The sequence below is a fragment of the Azolla caroliniana genome, unplaced genomic scaffold (assembly GCF_043228905.1).
Source record: "Azolla caroliniana isolate FFs.n. ecotype wild unplaced genomic scaffold, voAzoCaro1.0.p SCAF_9, whole genome shotgun sequence".
Taxonomy (NCBI): Eukaryota; Viridiplantae; Streptophyta; class Polypodiopsida; order Salviniales; family Salviniaceae; genus Azolla; species Azolla caroliniana.
In genome coordinates this window covers 10,128,666-10,150,728 of record NW_028230444.1, presented here as the reverse complement: position 1 = coordinate 10,150,728, position 22,063 = coordinate 10,128,666, and the positions used below count along the sequence as shown (strand labels likewise).

Below are 22,063 nucleotides of genomic sequence, written 5' to 3'. Positions count from 1 at the left end.
TGACGCCGTAGTTTTATTAAGCAGATTATATTCACATTGTTCTACTGAATGTAATTTTGAATGACATATTGTACAATATGTTCTTAACGTACATTCAATTGCCGAATGCCCCGTATTTAAACAAGTGGTGCATTGAACTGCTTGTCGAAATTGTAACTCCTCTATTGTTGGTAATGTACGGTGTAATGCCGACATGTCCATACTCTGAACATTGACCGGTGGTCGACCCATTTCTATTGCTTTATCAATTACTTGTTCGATAGTCTGAGTTCGAAAATCGAACACTTTCAATGTCGTCCTTAATGGTTCTTTTACAGCTTCTAGAAAGACTTCTTTTAATTCATTATCCGGAATCGGCCTTGAAATCTGAAGCTGTAAGTTCTGAAATCGTATCACAAACTGAGATACTGTTTCATTTCTTTCTTGATATAACGCATAAAATTGCGCAATCAAATCCTTCTGCGGAATTTGTTGATGAAATAATTGTAAAAATTTACTAGTTAACACTTCAAAGGATGGAAATCCTTGAAGACCGTTCTGCGCAAACCAATTGGCAGAATATCCGTCTAATGATAAGACGAACTCAGCGATTTTTGACTTATCTTCGGCATCTGCCGACAATCGCTGAGCTCCATGGTTAATCTCCCATGTCGTTAAGAAATCCCTAACATGTGCTTCCGCATCTGTTCCTTCCCGGAACTTAGAATAAGTATAAGGCATATCGTCCCAAATGTCGTAAAACGATACCTCTTCCGTCTGTTTTTCGTCTGAAGGTAATTGATCGGATAAGTCAGGAAGTTTCGACCACTTTGTGCTTGATTCCGACTGTTCTTGCGCAATGAACGCTTCCTGCACTGCCTTCGTAACTGACCTTGTACGAGGGCGCTTACAACTGACCGGTGTCTCCTCTTCATACGACATCCATTCGATTTGTTCTCTGCTTAATTGCAGATGTAACCGGGCGTGCCAAATTTCTTCTGTGTTATTCGGCTAATTACTAACTACTACCGATACAGAAGAGAAAACGTCGCTACTCAACGTTCTAACAAGGAATTGTGTTTTATGAATGGAAATATACTATAATAATCGGTAATTACCGTGATCGTTACTTAGTTATAAATTAGGAAGCTTGCACTTAACAACATAGACAATAGAAAGAACACAGAATCCGTACATGATATTCCTAACTTAAACTTATATTACTAAATAAACGACCTTTCTTACAATGCCTTCAGTTCCCTTTTATAGGTATACCGAAGGTCTTTTCTCATCAAGAACTATTCCTACTTACTATCAAGAATTACAAAATTATCTAACTAACTTAGTTCTCTTCGTTCACTGCTGAGTCATTGATCCGAACAGTCGATCCGAACCGACTCCGTTTTCGACGCTTTCCCACTTGTTCGGTAAAACTGACTGTCCGGTTCCGGGTAACAATTGGCATACTACAAAACACGTTTTCCTTCGTAGTGCTCGACCTTCTACTTGGTTTATGAGATCTTCCTGAGCTAACACCAAGTACTTTTTTTGTTTGATCCCGGTTGGCATGGCTACAATGTTGACCATCCACTTGAAGTTGATTGTCGGTGAAAATGTTGGAGGTAATTCATCTCGGTGTCGAACCCCAGAGTAGACTTGACACTTCTCGCAGCTTCCCGTGAACTCCGCTACATCTTTGTACATATTCTTCCACCAATATTTTTGTTTGATTTTCACAAAAGTTGCCCATGTTCCTCGATGTCCAGCCCAATCGGATTCATGAAAGTCAGATATTATCCGGTTTCGTTGCTCTTTCGTTCCAACTACCCGAAGTGGTATGCCATCCAGTCTTTTCGGCTCCCTCCATATTAATCCCTTTTTCAAGAAGAACTTTCGGACTTGTCGCTTCTTACTTTGGATCTTGGCTCTCTTTTCTTTATCGTTCATTAACACCTTGATCTCTTGTAGCATCTTCCCGATCGTCAAGCTTTCTCCCTCGTATTCTTCTTCTTGGAATTCTTGGATTACGTTTACTCGGCATATGTGCTCCGAAGCAAAGTAGTCTTCAGAAACATCTTCATTATCGGATTCGGCTATGCCATCTCTGAACTGAGCCCTTGATAGCATATCCGCTACCGCGTTGTCTTTTCCGGAGATGTGTCGTACGTCCGGGTTAAGCGACTTAACATATGCAATCCATCTTAGCATAGCCACATCCGGTATCGTGCAACACAGCATCATCCCGAGTATCGGAAGACAATATGTTTCGATCACTACTTCCGCTCCGATCAAATAATCTCAATCCGATTTGATTGCCGACACAACTCCCCATAATTCTCTTTTGACTTGTGCATACCCGTGTTGCCTTTCGTTGAGAACCTTTGCTTCGAATCGGATCAGATATCGCGAACCATCCGGATCGGCTTGATTGATGACCCATCCAATTCCAGTTGGACTTGTGTCAACCGTTACTATGATCGGTCAGTCATAGTTCGGCTTCTTTAGTGCTTTTGCCCTTCGTAGTGATTTCTTGAGCTTCTTCACGGCTTTGGTATGCTCCGGTTTCCATTCAAACTTCTTACCCTTCCGCAACAAGTGATAGAGTGGGTCCGCAATATGTGCATAGTGCGGAATCCATATGTGGTAGAATGCACATGCTCTGAGAAACCTTCGGACTTCAGATTGTGACTCGCATATTTCTTTCATAGCTTGAATCGCATCGATCTTGGTCGGTGACAGTCTTCGGCCGTAGGGCCCACATAGATGTCCGACTACCAATATCTCTTCTTGCCCGAATGCCGATTTCTCCCCGGAATGTGTTAGGTGCACATCTTCTAACTTTCGAAGCACTTTCTTGCAATCGCGAATATGGTCGACTACGAACTTTCGGCATCCTCGATCATCCATAGTTTCATCTTTTTCTTCTACCGCGCATCCTTTCATCAGAATGTCATCTAAGAACGGCATCGTTATCTCCATGATGCAATCTCGAAGCACCTTGTTCATCGCGTTCATCATATGTGCAACCGAGTTTGTCGCTCCGTGTGGTAGTGTCCACATTCGGACTAACCCTATCGGTGTCCGCATTGTGGTGATGTCTCGGCTCTCCACGGCTAGTTGGAATTGGTCATACCCGGAGGAGTATATATCACGTCCAGCAAAAGGTTCTGCAAATTCGTCCACTATTGGACCGACTCCCGAGTTCCGGATCGTGACCTTGTTCACCGATTGCAAGTCTTGGATAAATCAGAGTGATCCATTCTTCTTCGGAACCGTAAACCATCGATTCGAGTATGTAGCGTTTGATGGCTCTAGAATCCCCATCGCCACCTTCTCCTTGAGCAAGTCGATGACTTTCGGGTAGTGGTCCCGCGGCCGGTTTCACCTTCTTCTCCACGGTCTTGTATTTCTTACTTACCATTGCTTCTTCTTTCAAGAGCACATCCAGCCCCATTTTCGCAATGATCTCGTACATCTCAACCGATTCCACCGGAATTACCCGGTTTCCTTGGCTTGTATCTTCCAGGAGCTCTTCAAGCCGTTGTAGCGTGCTCCCATAGAACACTTCTTCGACTATTTCCACGATTTCGTCGTCTTCTTTTATTATTGATGCCGAACGTAACTTATCCTCCACTTTTCAGTATTCTTTCTTCATTCCTCCGGTTACGGCTGTGTACGTGGATGCCCCATCCGGACCGATTCATACTTGTTTTGCTCCGAGAGTTTTCTTCCTGTGTGGGGTATCAGGGCTTCTCGGACTATCACTTCCCCACTCCGCAATAGTCCTCTCTAAAAATCCATTCTTGTTTGGGACAAGAGCTCTCTCTTGTTCCTTTCATGATTTGCCAGCACTATTAGGAATTGGACGGATTTCCCTCCGTTTTGGCTCCGAATTCATGCAAAAGTCGCACCACTGTCGAGCACCTTCGTCTCCATCCGTGAAGCCGTGACAAAGGGTTGCCCGAGGATCATGGAGTGTGAGACCTCATCTTGTACGAAGAAATTTTGGTCGATCTTGACATCCCCGATCTTCACCATCACATCTGGACAAGCCGCAAATAGATCTTCCATTGCTTTAGTGGCCACCCGGATCGTCTATCCATGATTGGTGTTAATAGGCCACTTCCCCTTCCAGTAGAACTCCTTAGACATCAAATTTATCTCCGATCCGTGATCAATCAATGCTAGCACGGGCTCTTTGATGTTGCCGATTCGGACCGGAGTCTCGGTAGTTGCAAGCGCCTAGTGTGGCTTTGTATAGTGGGAATTCGGAATCTCGTCCTCCACTTCGGTGTCGTTCATCAGAATGGTATATGCATTCACCATCGGCGCATTTTCCTCCATAGTTTGTCTTTTTCTTTTCACAAGATCCACAAGAAGATCATGGAACTCCTTTTTTGTTATTCCGAGTAGTTCCCGAAGCGAAAAATCTACCCGGCTGTCGAGGATTCTCTCCTCGAACACTTTCTTTATGTCTGTCCGAAGCGAGTTTGAATGTCGGAATTGTTTTTCCTTTCCCTCTTCCGTCGGAGTTCCAGCTCTCCAGTGTCTTCGATGGTCAGGTCGCATCCTCCGCGCGTCGTCGCTTCTTGTCCATATACACCTCATGTAATTGACATAGGGCGTATACGCTATTCTTATCGACAGGGCACTCCCATCCCATAGCTTCCCGGATTCCTTCCGCGGTGCTTCAGATCTCGTTGGAGTCGGTTTTCTCGGTGTTTTCTAGCACTTCCGGCCAAAAAGACACCTTTACTCCCGATGAATCCCCGACACGTATTCCCATGGTTGTCGCGTAATTCCTCTTCGCCACTATTTCCTCCTCTAGGACCTTCTTCATGCCGCCTTTTCGGAAGTTCGGTCTGAGCGGCTTCCGAGAGTCCATCGAATGAATCTGATTTCCCTCGTAGTAGATAAGTTCCCGTCGTAGCGCTTCCTTGTGCTCGTCGCAATCCCTTCGATCATGTTCAGTGCTATCGCACCATATGCACCGACGGTCCATATACTTGGAACTTGTGGGACGGTCATCCGACTTCTTCACCATCACGATTTTTAGATTCTCCATCTCCTTCAACAACTGCTCCACCGTAGTTGCGTCGATTCCCTTCTCGGTCGTAGCTTCCCAAGCCCGCAGTTGATGGTCTTCCTATCCGGATCTCGGTTTCGGAATCGGTTCCAAAACCCTCTTTTCTTCATTGGCAAGCCATTGCCCCCTCTTTGTGTATCGCGCGACGATATCCCGCACGCTTTCCCATGTTTCGGTGAGGCCACTCTCAGTAGTCGTGTCCTCTAGAAGCACTCCAAGATCCTTCCAGTCTCGGATGTCTACGGCTCGTAAGAACATGATAACTTTGTCCGGTGCGAGGATAGCTTGATCTCTCGCAGACAATCTCCCGAACCGACTTTCGAATGCCGAAAACACATCGAGGACCTTCATCTCCTTGTCCAACGTTTCCACCCAATCCTTAAATCCTTTCCGCGTTGCCTTGGAGGAATCCTCGATAGTGAACGTGGTCTTTAGCGCCTCTTCAAACGCTTCCCACGTCGGATTTTGTTGTCGTAGCCCGTGGATACTTGCTTGAAGCCCGTCGGTAGCCACCCGGTTGAAGGATGTCACTTGCAATCCTACCGAAATCCCGCACCGTAGCATTTCCGCCTTGTAGTCCCGAAGATATCGTGATACATCCTTTCCGTTGAATTGCCCGATCCGTTGCACGAGCCACTCTACTGTCGCCGCTATCTCCGACATCGCACATTGTTCTTGAAGCATCCGCTCGAACATCATCATCATGTTGTTAGCCTCCGGTTGATTTTCCAACTCCATGCCACCCGTTTTCATGTCGGGTTCACCGCTTGTGTCGTGCCTTTCGACTCCGGATCGTTGCGTGAGTCAAGCGGGAACCACTGAGGTTTTGGACTAGGAGAAAAGAAAATTCTAAGGCAATTAAGAATATGAAATATATTGTAAGAAAGAAAGATATGAAAAACTCGTGAATCCCACAAGTATAGTATATTCGTGAGTACTCAGATTAAGAGAGAAAAATAGTTAGCAAATTCGTGAATCCCACAAATATATTATATTAATCAACCCTTGTAATATAATCAACAACCTTATACATATTTCTCTCCTCCTTATATAAGGATGGGAGAGACTAAGCATCGCTTCCTACTTTTCCTAAAGTGTTCATGCACACTAAATGTGCATGAGTTCTTTTTTCCACTATACTTCTATTTCCTAAATATAGTGCTCATGCACGTTAGATGTGCACGAGTATTTTTTTTTTTATTGGTTTATAAAGTATTCACGCACTCTAAAAATGCATGGTTTACCTTTTAATAAAGCCAGGCATAAATAAAGGTCTTATAGGTATTAAATCTATATTTAAAACACTAAGGTTAAGTTAGTACAATGGTAAGGTTGAAGTTTATTTATGTTGAGGTACAAGTTTAAATCTTGCCCTATGCACGTAATAAATAATTTATTTATTATACGTACGGTCACCCAAATTGGACATTGTTGTTTTAATAAATCTTTATAATCCACCACTAGAAATCATTCCATCACATGCACTAATCTTGAATAAAAAAAGATTGGTACCTTTGCCAGAAAAAGTCGTATGTTGTTCTAACAATTGAAAAACCACATGATAGAAACCTCTTGGACCCACATACACATCCTCAACACAATTTGGCATTATGAATGAATTCAACCACAACTTAATCCATGATACCAAAGGAAGTTTGCTAGTGAAATAAAAAATAACACCACGATCATAAAACCTGTCAAAAGTTGCTAACATAGACTTGGTCTCCATCACCACCTCTACAACATCCCCCTCCACACAATCTTTAGCATCTTTCTCGTTTGTAACCTATAGAAACCCGTAGGTTTTTCTCTTAGTTGTTGTTATAGAGATAACCTTAAGCATTGTGTTAGTGTTTTAAGCTTGATGGTTCAAAGGTGTTAGGTTGCAATGCGACAATCTACTTTTCAACCATCATATCATTTCTTTTCCATCAATCAATAGTCGAGTAATTTATATGTTATTGATGCCTTCGTATATCTACTTAATTATATGTTGGTTAAGTAGACGTTTATTATTTCCTTATTGTTAGCAAGGTATGAACGTTGAAAGTGTCTACACATTTGTGTCAATTTAGGTGTTAAATCCCCACTTTGATGTTTCTTACATTATGGTGGCTTATGATAAGAGACTTCATAGATTGAAACATTGGTGGTATTTGTTATGTGTGATATTTGTCATATTCAAGAATACATTATCATTTACATAATAAAAAAGATTTAATTCACTAAAACATTAATTAATTGACTGATCATAAATTAAATCACTAAAACATTCATTATTGACCAAAACATTAATTAATTCACTAATAATTAAGTAATTAGGGCTTCAGCTAAAAGTAGGGTTTCAACAAAACCTTGAGTTTGTAGGCCCAACACTTCTTCAACTGAGAATATAGGCTGAGAATAGGAAAGACAAGGATATAGGCTGAGAATAGGAAAGAAATATGGCCGAAATTAGGGTTTCAGCTGAAACCCTAATTTCAATCAAAACCCTAATTTGTGGGCCGAGAATAGGATGCAAGGAGAGGCGAGGGTGTAATCATTATGCATAGGATGCAACTTCTTTGTTGGTTGTTTGCTTGCCTGCGAGCAACTTAAAAGAAATTTGAAAACAAGAAAAGAAAACGATACTTGAACATGTATTCATATTCACATTCGTTTGCATTCGTGGGGCCTCATTAAGAGTGAATCCACGCTTCTAGAGCTTGTTAGAAACAACAAAACAATTATAGAGCAACTAATTTTAGTTGCCACATTAACTCTACACCACATTAGATTAGTTACTATTATTAACTATTATTGTTTTCTTTTTATTAGTAACTGTATTTTTCAAACACATCCAACGTTCCCTCCACTTCCTCCATCATATAAAGAGGAAACTAGGAACGTTAGAGTGTGGTGTTAGTATGTTCTAGTTGTTGTAGCAATTAACGCTTGTAGTTGTATTCCAGCCTCTAATCCCATCTTATTATCTATTACATAGCAGCGACAATTCTCCTCTTTTCTGTTCATGTATCTCTCATTTCTTTACATGGTATTAGAGCGAGGTTAGTACGAAGCCTAAAAATATACCTCCCACTCCATACTCCACTTCGGAAAAAAAAAAGAAAAAAAGAAAGAAGAGAAAACGAGACAACAACCTCAACATTATGGCAAGCTCCACTTAGGCAAGAAAATACTTGGTAGATAAACTTAACGCAAAGAACTACAGAATTTGGAAACCAAGGATGGAGTGACTACTTGACTTGGAGGAGCTACTTGAAGTCACCGGGGGAACCTGTCAAGCACCAAAAGGCACACAATAAGAAGCATGGAAAGAATGGAAAAACAAAGATAAACGGGCAAAACTTGAAATATTGCTACATGTAGAAGACAGGCAGGTTAATGCCATTCGAAAACTCACAACTACAGCAGAAATGTGGTCCAAACTAAAACAGATGTTTGAACCACAAGATGGTACAACTAGAATCCATACTCTTGCTACCCTATTTCACATGTGTGTTTTGCAGGAAGAAGATGTTCTTACCTTCTTGGATGCCTGGGAGACATATCTCAAAGAAGCCACCAATACCGGAAATGAAATCTCAAAAGAAATGAAGATTGGGCTCTTATTGAGTAAACTTCCAAAATCTTGGAATACTTTCATCACTATGAATAGCCAGGGTAACTCCTTATCTGATCTAATTCCAAAAGTTCATCATGAAAATCGATGACAACAACTTAAAAATTCTACTCCTTCAATGGCAATGACTGCTGCAGCCAACAAACCACAAAAATTGTCATATAACAATCGCTACAAGCCTAGATCTGACAATTACAAATCCATTGAAGTCTCTAATTCAAGAAAGGGAAATGAATCATAGAGAACTTCATCAAAATAGCCTAGTGGAGGTTTCAAACTAGTCTGCACATATTGCAAAAGAGAAGGGCACACCGAGAGGGTATGTCGATTCAAGCAATTTGTTGAAAATAAGAAACAACCACAAGCCAACAATGTCATTTTAGAGGATAAATCTAATGATAAATCAAAATGCTATTCAGAATTAGGAGGTGATTATGACGACATGCTAGAAGAAGGAAACATTATTCAAGCATACCACGTCACTTTAGAAGAATTTAAAACAGATTATGACACATGGTACCTGGATACTGGTGCCACACACCATCTCACATACCGAAGAGACTGGCTAGGAGATTATCAAGTTCTCTCCAATCAGTTGCAAGTGATTTTTGGTGATAAAGGAAAGAAATCTGCAATTAGTAAAGGTACAATTAAAATCAAACTTTCAAAAGATCACCAAATTACTGTTCATAATGTGTATTATGTGCCTGGATTGGCAAAACATCTGTTATCAGTCGTACAAGCTACAATAGATGGACTTACAATTCAATTTTGCAGAGATAAAGCAATTCTACAATTTCAAGATGGTAACTCATCCATTCAGATGGTCTGTCCTAAAGAACAACATCGGTATCCAGTCCATAATCAATCAACATATGCATTAGTTGCACCTGTGCAAACAAAGAAACAATCAGTGCACTCAGCTACATATTTATGGCATTGTCGTTTTGGTCACATGACTATTTCAGCACTTTAGTGTCAACAACTAAAAAGAATGAAAGGATTACCAAAAATACACTTCAAAACTATTTCTATATGTGAAAGCTGCTTGTTCGGAATGATGTCCCATCAACCATTTGCCAAAAGCAATCTACTATTACAGAATTCCCACTTCAACTTGTTCATACAGAAATGTGTGGCCCATTTCCTGTATTGTCTCTCTCCAAAGCAAGGTATTTCATTTCATTTATTGATAATACTACCACATTCATAGTAGTCAGCTTCTTAGAAACGAAAAATGAGGCATTTGCATCATTCTGGAAATACAAATAGCTCGCAGAAAATCAAACATCAAGAACAATTAAAAAGGTGAGAAGCGATAATGGTGGAGAATATGTATCCCAAGAATGGGAGATTTTTTTCAACAAAAATGGAGTAATTCATCAAAAAACAGTACCCTACCCTCCACAGCAGAATGGCATTGCTAAAAGAAAGAACAGAACGTTGTTAAATGTTGCTCGTAGTCTGCTCAAAACGAGACAAATGAAACAACGGTTCTGGGAAGACGCAATCTCCACAACCTGCTATCTGCAAAATAGGACTTCTCACATTGCATTACAAGGCGAAATTCCATTTACATTATGGTATGGTGACATACATGATGTTTCCCATCTCAAAAAATTTAGTGCAATAGCCTATGTATATGTAAATCCACATCACAGATCAAAGTTGGATGATAGATGCTTCAAAGCATACAAAATATTCAACCCACAAACAGGTAAAATAATTTACAGTAGGTCAGTAAAATTTGATGAGTTGTCCCTTGTACGATAACTAGTGAAGATGAAGAAGATCCCGGATGTCTACCACACTTGGTGGAAACTGAGCACAACAATATTTACCCAAATGGAGATACGATAACTAGTGAAGATGAAGAAGATCCCGGATGTCTATCACACTTGGTGGAAACTGAGCACAACAGTATTTACCCAAATGAGTCGTCTCGGATACATCTCCTTATGATGCAGCAAAAGAGTCTCCATCACAGATGCACACAAAATCCGAACATCAAGGGACAACCATCGAGAACTCAAGCCCTTGTGTTTCATGTCACAACAACCTTGTTGCATGCTCTTAGCCTAATGCACTAAATATAATAACCTCATCATCTCCATTTACGGTGGAGAAACGGTCTCACATGTACCACAAAACATATGAGAGTAGGAATACTTACCGACGTGACCGATCTCGACCACTACTTTCTATAGCCATCGCAATAGCGCCACTTGCCTAGGTGCTCAAAGGAAAACCCCCACAGAAATGATAGAATAACAAAATCAGCGAGTAGAGCAAAACAGGGGAAAACTAAACCTATGCAAGAACTTTATGAAACTACAATTGCCATCGACAAGTATTTTGAATCTGTCATCGACTCTGACATTTCAGCCTTTGCCACATATGTCGAAGATGCAAGCATCGATTTTGCTCCTATTCTAACTCTAAAACAGGTTCTCCGAAGCAATGAAAAGGAAAGATGGCTACAAGCTATACAAATCGAGGCAGATGCACTGTACAAAAAAAAGACATGGAGCTTGGTTCCAAAACAATCAAAATCAAATATTATTACCTGTAAGTGGTTATTTCCAAAAAAAATTGATGCTCAAGGCAATTCTATTCGCTTCAAAGATCGACTTGTAGGTAGAGGATTTACTCAGATTCCGGGGGCTAACTATCATGAGACTTTCTCTCCCACACTTAAACTCACTTCTCTCCGTCTCATATTTGCCATTACTGCATATTTAAATTTAGAACTCCATAATGTTGACATTGAGACAACTTTCCTACATGGAGCAACCCCCAATACTTCAAGATAGTGCACATCCCGACTATGTATGCAAATTGCATAAACCTCTCTATGGATTGAAGCAATCACCACGTCAATGGTATGCCAAACTCCATACCTTTCTCCTTCACAAGGGTTTTATGCAACTACAATCAGAACCAACATTGTACATCTACAAGTAGGATTCCAATTTCCTCTTATTAGGAGTTTATGTGGATGACTTACCAATTGTTGGTACCTCCCGACATGACATTCTTCAATTTGTCAAGGAGTTACAGACTTCCTTTCCCACCAAGCACCTTGGAGAACTTGAATACTTTCTTACTCTAGAAGTCAACGCGTCAATGGTATACCATATCACCAAATTCTTGGTAGTTTGCTTCAACTTTGCGGTACTTAGTGAGCTGCACCCACCCTGACCTATCATTCTCCACAAGTTTTCTATCACATTTTATGGAGCATCTAGGTCCCCGTCATTGGGAAGCCTTGAAACGTGACATGATATGACCCTCTCTTACAAAGCCTTGCCCCCTTCTATAAAGGTGGAATGGTGGCTCCACTACATGGTTGGACAGATGCAGATTAGGGTGGTGACAAAGATACCTCACTATCTACATCCGGATATCTCTTTACATTCAGTGGTGGTGCCATCACTTGGAAGACATAGAAACAATCTATGGTGGCATTGTCCTCCACAGAGGCTGAGTTATTGTTACACATAGAATGAACCATATGTATCATACGTGCATTCGCATTCGAGAATGATTCAATCAAACGTGTATGGTAAATCATCTTGAAGTTGGATTGGATTGACAAGTTGGATTGGATTGACTATGGTCTATATTGTATATTGATTCACTCTCAATCCCAATAAGTGGACTCTAATCCATTGTGAACCACCAACATAAGTATGGTTGCAATATTTGTATTGTATCACATGCATACTTTTGGGATGCTTCTTAAGAATCAAGACATCTCTATCATCCTCACTTTAGAACTTTACAAAAAAATGAGTATGAGCTATAGAGATTGAATCAAAATATGTCATTATAAATTATAATCAAATGTTCAAAAACTCATAAAATGTATATTCGAGAATATGAAGAAAACATGACATAGGCACTAGTAGCATAACAACTTACCACTAGGGTGAGCTAATTTCTAATAACAAAAATAGAAAAGGAAGAAAAAGGAACATAACACTAACAAGAGGATATGAGAAAGTTGAGAATTGAACCCAAGACACAAATAATAGTAGCATAACAACTTACCACTAGGTTGTGCTTAGTTCTAATAATAAAAGGAGAAAGAAAAAATTTATTATTATAAACTAACATAAAATTTTGCTATGACATGGTACAATTGAGAGAGAGAGAGATGAAAACCCAAGACATTAACAACAATAACATGACTCCTTACCACTAAGGTGAGCTAAATTTGTAATGACAATAAATGAAAAAAATGAAAAAAAGTACATATTTTTCCCTTTTCAAATGTGTTCGTTTCCAAACGTTTGAATGCTTGCACGAACACGAATATTACGTTCTATGGCTGAGTATATTGCTGCCACCTTGGTCACAAAGAGGGGCTTTGGCTAAAATCCATTTTTGATGAACTCAACATTATCCACATTAATGAGTTCTAGCTTTGGTGTGATAGCACGGAATCCACAAATCACTAAACAGAACAAGCACATTCAGGCCCGCTATCATTTTTTGTGCGAATTATTTGAGGATGGTACCATTCACCTTGACTATACTCCTACCCTCCACATGTGGGAGGATTTCTTGACCAAACCAGGGCCTGTTGTCAAACATTGGTCTTGTTGCCAACATGTAGGCCTCAAATGTGGTGCTAGAGTTACGAGAGGGTGTTAGAAACAACAAAACAGTTTCAAAGCAACTACTTTTAGTTGCCACATTAACTCTACACCACATCTAGATTAGTTACTATTATTAACTATTATTGTTTTCTTTTTATTAGTAACTGTATTTTTCAAACAGATCCAACGTTCCCTCCACTTCCTCTATCATATAAAGAGGAAAGTAGGAACGTTAGAATGTGGTGTTAGTATGCTCTAGTTGTTGTAACAATTAACCCTTGTAGTTGTATTCTAGCATGTAATCCCATCTTATTATCTATTACATAGCAGTTGCAATTCTCCTCTTTTCTGATCGTGTATCTCTCATTTCCTTACAGAGCTCATATCACATTCCACAAGTTAACACAATCAACAAGGTTCATATGCTTCCTCCACTCCATTTCATGGGGGCATTATCTACATGGCTTCAACAATTCCTCCACCTTCACTAAAAGTTATTATATAATTACTTTGATTCTCTATGCACTAGATTCCTTGTCACTCACACCCCTCAAACACATGCATGTGCATATGTGGACATAAATGTTTGATTAGGAACTTGATTTGAGACTAAAATGTTTCCATCGGTTGCTGACATTCAAGCCCTCATAGTTGTACATGTGTGTTAATGTCACCCCAACTCATGTCCACAATTATCTAAAATAATAATCCTAAATAACATAGCCATAATCCATCAATCATGACACATGGATATGACCAAGATGATAATTAGTCCATGACATAAATTTCTCTAACAAAACACCAGAAGCATTATGTAAGTCATGATAAATGGGCTTGTGTTGAAGGATTTAAAAAATCCTTGGTATTTATTTTTAAGTCACGATAAATGGGCTTTGAGCATTTGAAGGAATTAATTAGTTTTCTTGTGAATTTATGACTCAGTCTAAACATATATTTATACATATAATAGGGATATGTACAATACGTGACCTATGGACTCTTATATGTTATTCTATCGTGCACAACTACATTATCAAAATAGGTGTTATGTTTTTTAGTGCTCTGAAAGTTTTGAATGAAATGATTAGTTTTCTTGTGAACTTTATGACTTGGTCTAAACACATCTATACATTTACTAGGGATGTGTAAAATATGTACGCAATTACATTAGCATAGATATTATGTTTTTTAGTGCATTGATAGTTTTGAAGGAATTGATTAATTTTCTTGTGAACTTATGACTCTATGACTTAGTCTAAACATACATCTATGCATGTACTAGGGATGTGTACAATAAGTGATATACGTACTCTATATGTTTTTTTCCATTATACACAACTACATTATCAACATAGGTGTTATTGTCAAATAAGAAAGGAAAATTTAGTTTGCACATAGGTTTATGGGTTAATACATGTGAATGTAAGTTTTTTTGTCTCATTCAAGAAAAAGTCGACGAAGAACCAAATAAATTCAAGCATGATGCATGACTATACATTATATGTGGAGAATTCACAACAAGTGTGACTTTACATTATATGAGAGAATTCACAATACTCTTGTGAATTATTTAACCTCTTTGGTGCTATATAGAATATCAATAATTGATCATCATGCATTATTTGCATAGATATTTACTAACTGAAATGAAGATGATTAGGTTGAGTTTATTAACCAAAAGAGAGACAAAAGGGGAAGTGTCATGAAATATAAAAACCACTAGGGTTTGGACTAAAGAAAGTACACTTGTAGTTAGGATTTTAAAACATGAGATAAATTATGAAGAGCAATAGAGAAAGAGACAAAGTGATCAAACTCTGTAGTTTGATTGGTAAGGTTGTTGAAGAAGACTTAGTCATACCTTCAACCCATAGATCTGGTGTGGACATATAATAAAATAGTCTGTGGGCTAGTGATACTTGAACCCATGTGCACAAGCTCACAAAAAGATGCCTTGCTCTTCGAGTTCAACCCTAGGAAAAATTCATTTATGGATGACACTTGATAAAAAGAGATAACCATTTTCTCTTTTTCTTTCTACCACTAGTAGGTTCCTGCAAGTGCTTGTGCATTTCAAAAGATCCATTTATAAAGGACACAAGTTTCTCCTTACAAGATCTCGTACGTCTTGCATATATGAAATCCATGATTGAATGATATAAACCAATGAAAGACACATCTCAATGATATCAAGCAATGAAAGCACATCTCAATGATATCAAGCAATGAAAGACACCATTTTCGTCTATCCTCAACCTCTAGCCCAAATGATATAAAAAATCTACATTTTTTAGTAGTAGACGTATGAGTTTTACAAGAATCCGTTTTTTTGTATAGAAGAAGAAGAAGAAGTAATGGGTTGTCATCTCTAAGTAGGCCAATATGGGTATGAGATCAAATGGACATGCTTGCATAAATAAAAAATGTTGATACTAGAAGAGTCCCAAAAATGGTGCCGAGCTATAATGACAAAAGCTCCCATTTAATGAAAAATAAGATAATGATTTGCGTGGAATTTGAGATCAAACATCTAACTAATTGTTATCCCACATTTGACAATCACTATTGCTATATCATAGGATGGGATAGACAAAAGACAAACCTTGCGTGAGACGCAAAAGAAAGTATTGACTTGGCATTGCATATATGATATGGGTATATGTATAAGGGGACAAACTCGTGCCTGGCAATCATTGTTAAGCATATGATAGTTGTGCCACTTAAAGAAGATAAAACCATGTGCAAGACTCGAACCAAAATGTTTGACTTTTGGCATTGCATGTGTGATGTGTTGTGTGGTAAAGGAAAAACAAAAAAGGAAAAGCAAAAGCAAAGGGAAAGGAAAAGGAGGGAAAGGGAAAGGCTAAGAGAAGGTTGGAGGGCACCCAAGGGCCAAGTACGTGGCGGTCTTTTCGTTCCTGCGAAAACAATACGGAATACGCTTGACAACTTTCGTAAGTGACAAGGTATAGACTTGGGGACATCCATGTTAGTGCTCACACATCGACGACAAAACGATCGATCATTTAAAAATAATAGGAAGATTCAAAGCACTTGACATACAACTTGGACTTGGATAGGAATTGTGTGTATATATGTATAAGCATAAGAACACTAAATTTAGTGGTTGGTAGTAGAGAAGAAAACAACTACACATATATCAAGAGAGTGAGTCTCCAAATTTTCATATTAGGAGAGAGAGCAAGGATGTATCAGCGACAAACTACGGCGGTCGCCGAGCTAAACGAGTCGTGGATCTTCCGAGTGCCGACCATCCTTCACGATTCCGATTCCAATTCCGATCCCATCGGACATAGAAATACCGGGGCTGCTTCGGCCTCGTCATTCTCGCCCCGAGTGCTGTCCCTCGGGCCTCTCCAAGCCTACCTCGACCGGAAGCTTTACTATGACTCCCATCTCTACGCCACGCTCAGCCGCATCAAATCGCTAGCCTACCAGTTCATCTTGGTGGACCATCCGGCGTCCGACGCGGAGTTCAAATCCTTCCTCAACAACCTGCCCAATGGCTTCCATACCTACCTTCAATCCTTCTACTCACCCCACGATCTCATCCATGAGTATGGCAAAACCCTGCAGAAACAGAATGAGCTTAGTAGTAGTGCTGGTCCATCAAACCCAGGTCTTACTGCCATGGGATTATCATCTCCCACCACCAACAGCTGGTTAACCAGCCGTGCCGATCTCGCAGGCAAATACCAACCCTCTCAACTGATCGATCTCGAGCTCCTCATTACCCGCGATGCCTGCTTCCTCGCCGCCTTCCTCAAATCTCTCCTCCATGAAGTCTGGCCTTTCCTCAAGCTCAAGAAGCTTCAGCAACCACAACATGTCCGGAAACACATCTCAGATCTACTGAATAACCGAGTCTTCAGTAGCTCCAAATCCAACGCTCTTTACCTCGACAAACACATCCTGTCGCCCCACCTCGTGAAAGCCATCATGGAAGACATCCTCCTCATCCAGAACCAGATCCCGCTCGCCTTCGTCAAGCAGGCGGTGAAGATCGACGCAGGCTGCGAGACGGAGGAGGAGGCAGGGGAGCTGCTGGATCTCTACCTGGCGGCTCTCGCCTACAGGATGCTTCCCTTCTACAGATCCAAGGTGCAGGTGTTCGGCTGCATCAGGGAGATCGACACAGACAAGGCGCCGCATGTCCTGGATGTGATGCACTCCTTGATGGTCAGGAGCAGCAGTGGCGGAGAGAAGCAGTCATACGCCATCAATCTGCTTCCGAATCGTGCCTCTGCATCTGGTGGGGAGGCGGAGGCGGCGGCGGCGGCGAGTGGATTAGGTCAAGAAGACAGGAACTCAGTAGAAGCGACGACGGATCCGTACACGACGTTGGACAATCTGCCAGGTATAATCCAGCTGGTGGAGAGGGGGGTGTCCCTGGGAAGCTGCCATGGCAGCGTGAAGGAGCTGTCCTTCCGCCGCGGCAGGCTGGTGTTCCCAAGGATCCAGGTGGACGACAACACAGAGCGCCTGTTCAAGAACCTGATCGCGTACGAGAGCCATAGCCAGCGGAAGAAGAGCCACTACGACATAGTGTCGTACCTGCACTTCATGGACCTGCTCATCGACACGCCGGCGGACGTGGACAGGCTGGTGGAGAAGGGGGTAGTGAGCGTGAGCATAGACAGCAACGAGCAGGTGGCTCGGATGTTCAATCGGCTCTGCCGCAGGAGCCGATGCGTCTTCTCGCCGCACTACCTGTCGGTGGCTACGCGGCTCCACAACTACAGCAAGAGCCGGTGGAGGAGGAACTGGGCGGAGTTCTACAGCTCCAACCTGTCGCGCCCATGGCTCGTCGTCTCCTTCCTCGCCGCCATCGCGCTCTTCGTCATGACCTTCGTCATCATGTGGTACACCATCCTCCTCTACAACAAAGACGCAGAATCTGCTGCTCTCGATGCCTCCGGATCATACCTCATGTGACGCTGACGTCCAGTGACGGTGACCGTAACGGTAACGGTAACGGTAACGGTGACGGTGACGACATCATCCTTTGCTTGCTCTAAAGTTTGAAACATATACAATACATATATGTATGTACTCTTGCATTCTTCCTAACATCTCCTTCTGTCAAAAATAATACAAGGAATCTGGCGTGAATTATTATTTTTTATAGCAGTTCCAATCTTTCAATACACTAAAATAAAATACTTCTCTCTCTCTCTCTCTCTCCAATTTTTATATTTGACCTAATAGAATCTACCTACCTATCTTTCTCTCTCTTTTTATTTGTCTTGGTGAAAACACATCATTCGTATTTAGTACTAAATGTATGTAAAAAAGACCACTACAATGGTACCTACCACAACTCATCCACATGTTGACACTTGCATCAATTGCCAATTAACCTACCACAACTCATAGCACATGTTGAATCGATCACCATCAGACAATATGACATCAGACAAACACTCACATTGAGGAAGAACGATTCCAACTTGCTCCACATATAAACAGAACAGCAAACGCATGAGTATTCCCTTCAACTTCTGACGTAGATATGCTCTTTAACTCCATCCCTACCATCAAATACAAAACCATTGCGCATATCCCTATCAGGGTTTCATAGAAGGAAAAAAAGAAGATGGATGGTTTGATGAACCTAAAACTTGGGGTTCTCAGAAAGATCTCAAAACACCGTTGGGACAAGAGATATCAAGCCAAAACTATGATTAATTATCATTTACTCTTAATCGGGGTTATAAGAAGGTTTTATTACAAGCTCCTTGGAGCTAACTAAGATTAAGGAGAGTGAGAGGAGAGAGTTAGTAAATTAGGAAATCGAGGAATGAACCAAAATGAGGAGAAGTTCCGGGCCCATAAATAGACCAAGGGGTTGGTTCTTGGGCTACCCAAGCCCTTATGCCAAGAGTGGCTCTTGGGTTTCCCTAGCATTAGGCCAAGAATGGCCATTGAGGCTAGCCATTGGGGCTTACACTTGCACTATTTGTGGAGTAGTTCCAATTGGATTGCCCATTGGGATTGGGTTGTCCCAACCCAAGGTGGCACAGGGTTTAGGACTGAAATTGGGACTAGGATTGAGGCCCAACTTTAGTTGGGATTGGTGGCTACATGGGATTGTCCCAACCCAAACCTTGGGTGGGTTATCCTCATGCAAACTTCAATCGGGACTCTATGGGTATGTGCCAACTCGTTTTGGGGCTCCTTGATTCCCTCGTGACTTATTTTGGGGCTAGTTTTGAGTTGGCACTATGTAGGGACACCACAGATGAACTCTTGCACAACCTCCTCCTCAACTTTCTTCAAATTTGTATGGACATTGTGGGGCGTATATCTCTCACAATACAAATATAGATCATTTTCAATGAGGAACTCTTTTGGAAAATATGTTTGTTTTGTGAATAATATGTTTTTTCTCAACTAGAGAGAGAGAGAAAGAAAGGAAGGAAGAAAGAAATATTAATGTATTCTAAGGCCAACAATTGGCCCATGAGACAGTTGGTGTACAACAAAATAGGGTATTTACCCAATCATCAAAAAAAATAAAAATAGAACTTAAGCTAAAAGAGTTCTAGTATTGTACAAAAATATGTTATGGTGTAACATATTCGATAAAGGAAATGACTTTGTACTAAGCTTAGTTTCATTTCCATCCAAGCCTCTCAAAAAGAAGTGGGAGGTGTGGGCATCTGACACTACTCCTAAAACTATTCCTACCTACTAAAGTAGACGTGTAGGCATCTAATGGCCTACCATCTCCCAGTCGATCCAGCTCTCCACTGATCTAGTTTTCCACCGATCGGACTCCCGGCTTCTTCAACCGATCCGGGCCTAGCCGATCGGTCCTCATCCGATCCGACTCTTGTCTTATTCAGCGGATTCGGCCCATGTTGAGTTTGCTTCTCAACACTCCCCCTCAAGCTCAAGTTGAGGTTCCTCTTGCCCTACTAGTTCTTCGCCTTGGTACCTCCTGCTAGCTCGTCTCCTGGTTAGCGCTCCTCGACCAGTCCGGTCCCGCGCTCTTCGACCTCTTCGGTCATCTGCTCTGTAGGCCTTTATCAGCTCGCTCGCTATTGCGACATTGGCACCTCTTGACCCATCGGTTCTTCTGTATCAGCGTTGGGATAGACTACCCTCGACGCGCTTTTTCCAGCACTCGCTCTCCCTATGGCCTTTCTTGCCACAGTACCAGCATTCTGCGACGGATTTCCCATGCCGGTTCTTGTCGCCTCGACTCCCCCTGTTTCCGGTGGGTCTGGAATTGTTGTTGGCATCACTTCGATGTCTTCTTCCTTGATCCCGTCGGCCGCTCCCATTACGCACCGACTCGCCTCGTCCGCCACGACCACGGGGCCTATCTCCCTCCGTGTACAACATCTTGCTGTTGGCATGCGTGCTCGTCGGCGCACCCGCATGGTTCTCCTCTATAAGGAGCATCGACTGTAGTTCGAAAAACGACGGCATATTCTCCTGTGTACACACAGCAGTTCGGAATGCTCCAAACTTCGACACCAGTCCCCCGAGACAGATCTGCACCATCTCGCCTTCCTTGACGTTCACATCGATGGAGGCTAAGGAGTCACATATATCTTTGATCTTCGAGGTGTAATCAGCCACTGACAAATCGCATTGTTGTAGGTTGCTCAACTCCTTTTGGAGTTGAAGCTTCTTGGCTGTAGTGCTTGCGGCAAAATCTTCTTCAGATTTCCCCAAGCATCTTTCGGCGTTTTTGCACCCCGAATGTAGCTTAGGAGCTATTCCCCACACAAGACGCGAAGTAGTACAGTACTTTGTTCACCGACTGTTCCCACGCCGGGAAATCTCTGTGTGTCGATTCGGGTGCTGTGTCATTTGCTCCGTCGACATAGCTCTAGTAACCGTGCCCGAGCAGGTACTGGTGCATCTTGTAGGACCAAGACGCGTAGTGGTTTCTGTCGAGCTTCTCGGTAGGAAGCGAGCTAGCCATGCCTCTATCCATCGGTTTTACCTGTTCTTCTTGGTTAGTTTCCCTTTCAAGCTATGTCGGCTGCAAAGGTTCTCAACCCTCGCACTCTGATACCATGTGAAGAATAGCGTGCGGATGCAATAGGAAATCGAACACAGAAAATATGCTGGTTTAATGGAGAGCTTGTATATGCATAGTACGCGGGAGAGACAGAGACAGAGACAGAGATAGAGACAGAGACAGAGACAGAGAGAACACACAAGAAAACCTCGATTAAAAAATAATACTCAATTTGTACATAGGACGTGCTCAGTGAGCACTTTTATACAAGTCCATATGGACTGACAAAAGTACTAACACGTACTTCAATGCTCATAACTGAGCTCTACGCTAACTCCCAAAGGAATATCTTTCCAACGGCCTCGTGGTTTACGCACCGCTATGGCTTCTCGTTACGCACCGGTTTGCGTACTGGTTTACGCACTGGTCCGGCCTAACCGATCGGCCCCAACCGATCTGATTCTCGGCTTGCACAGTCGATCCGGCCAATGTTAAGCTTGTATCTCAATAATATGTATGTGAACATAATATGCAATTGCGATATTAACCTCGTACGCATACGACACGAATCACATATAAAATATTATGTCAAATGAGGTATTGATCTCATACACATATGAATTTTTTTTATACAACCAATCCGTTACCACTACAACATCATTGAATCAATAAAGAAAAAACATATTGACTATACATGATTAGATTGGGAGAAGAAAGAATAGAAATAAAAAACAAGAAAGAGTTACCAAAGTTCCTTTGTTGATCGTTATCTG

At 41.5% G+C, this 22,063-nt stretch overlaps 1 protein-coding gene and 1 long non-coding RNA gene across 2 annotated transcripts; one reads left to right on the top strand and one right to left on the bottom strand.

Moving 5' to 3' along the window:
• Nucleotides 1-8,018: 8,018 nt before the first annotated feature.
• LOC147860145 (uncharacterized) lies at nt 8,019-9,615 on the bottom strand. Its single transcript, XR_015530279.1, has 3 exons — nt 9,450-9,615; nt 9,208-9,316; nt 8,019-8,818 (listed from the first exon to the last, which is right to left on the bottom strand). It is a non-coding gene; the product is annotated as an uncharacterized LOC147860145 (long non-coding RNA).
• Nucleotides 9,616-16,380: 6,765 nt separating this feature from the next.
• Nucleotides 16,381-18,432, top strand: LOC147860144 (UPF0481 protein At3g47200-like). The gene has a single exon (XM_087324752.1). It carries the CDS (start codon nt 16,499-16,501, stop codon nt 18,245-18,247), a length of 1,749 nt encoding a protein of 582 aa, XP_087180878.1. The 5' UTR covers nt 16,381-16,498; the 3' UTR covers nt 18,248-18,432.
• Nucleotides 18,433-22,063: the final 3,631 nt, after the last annotated feature.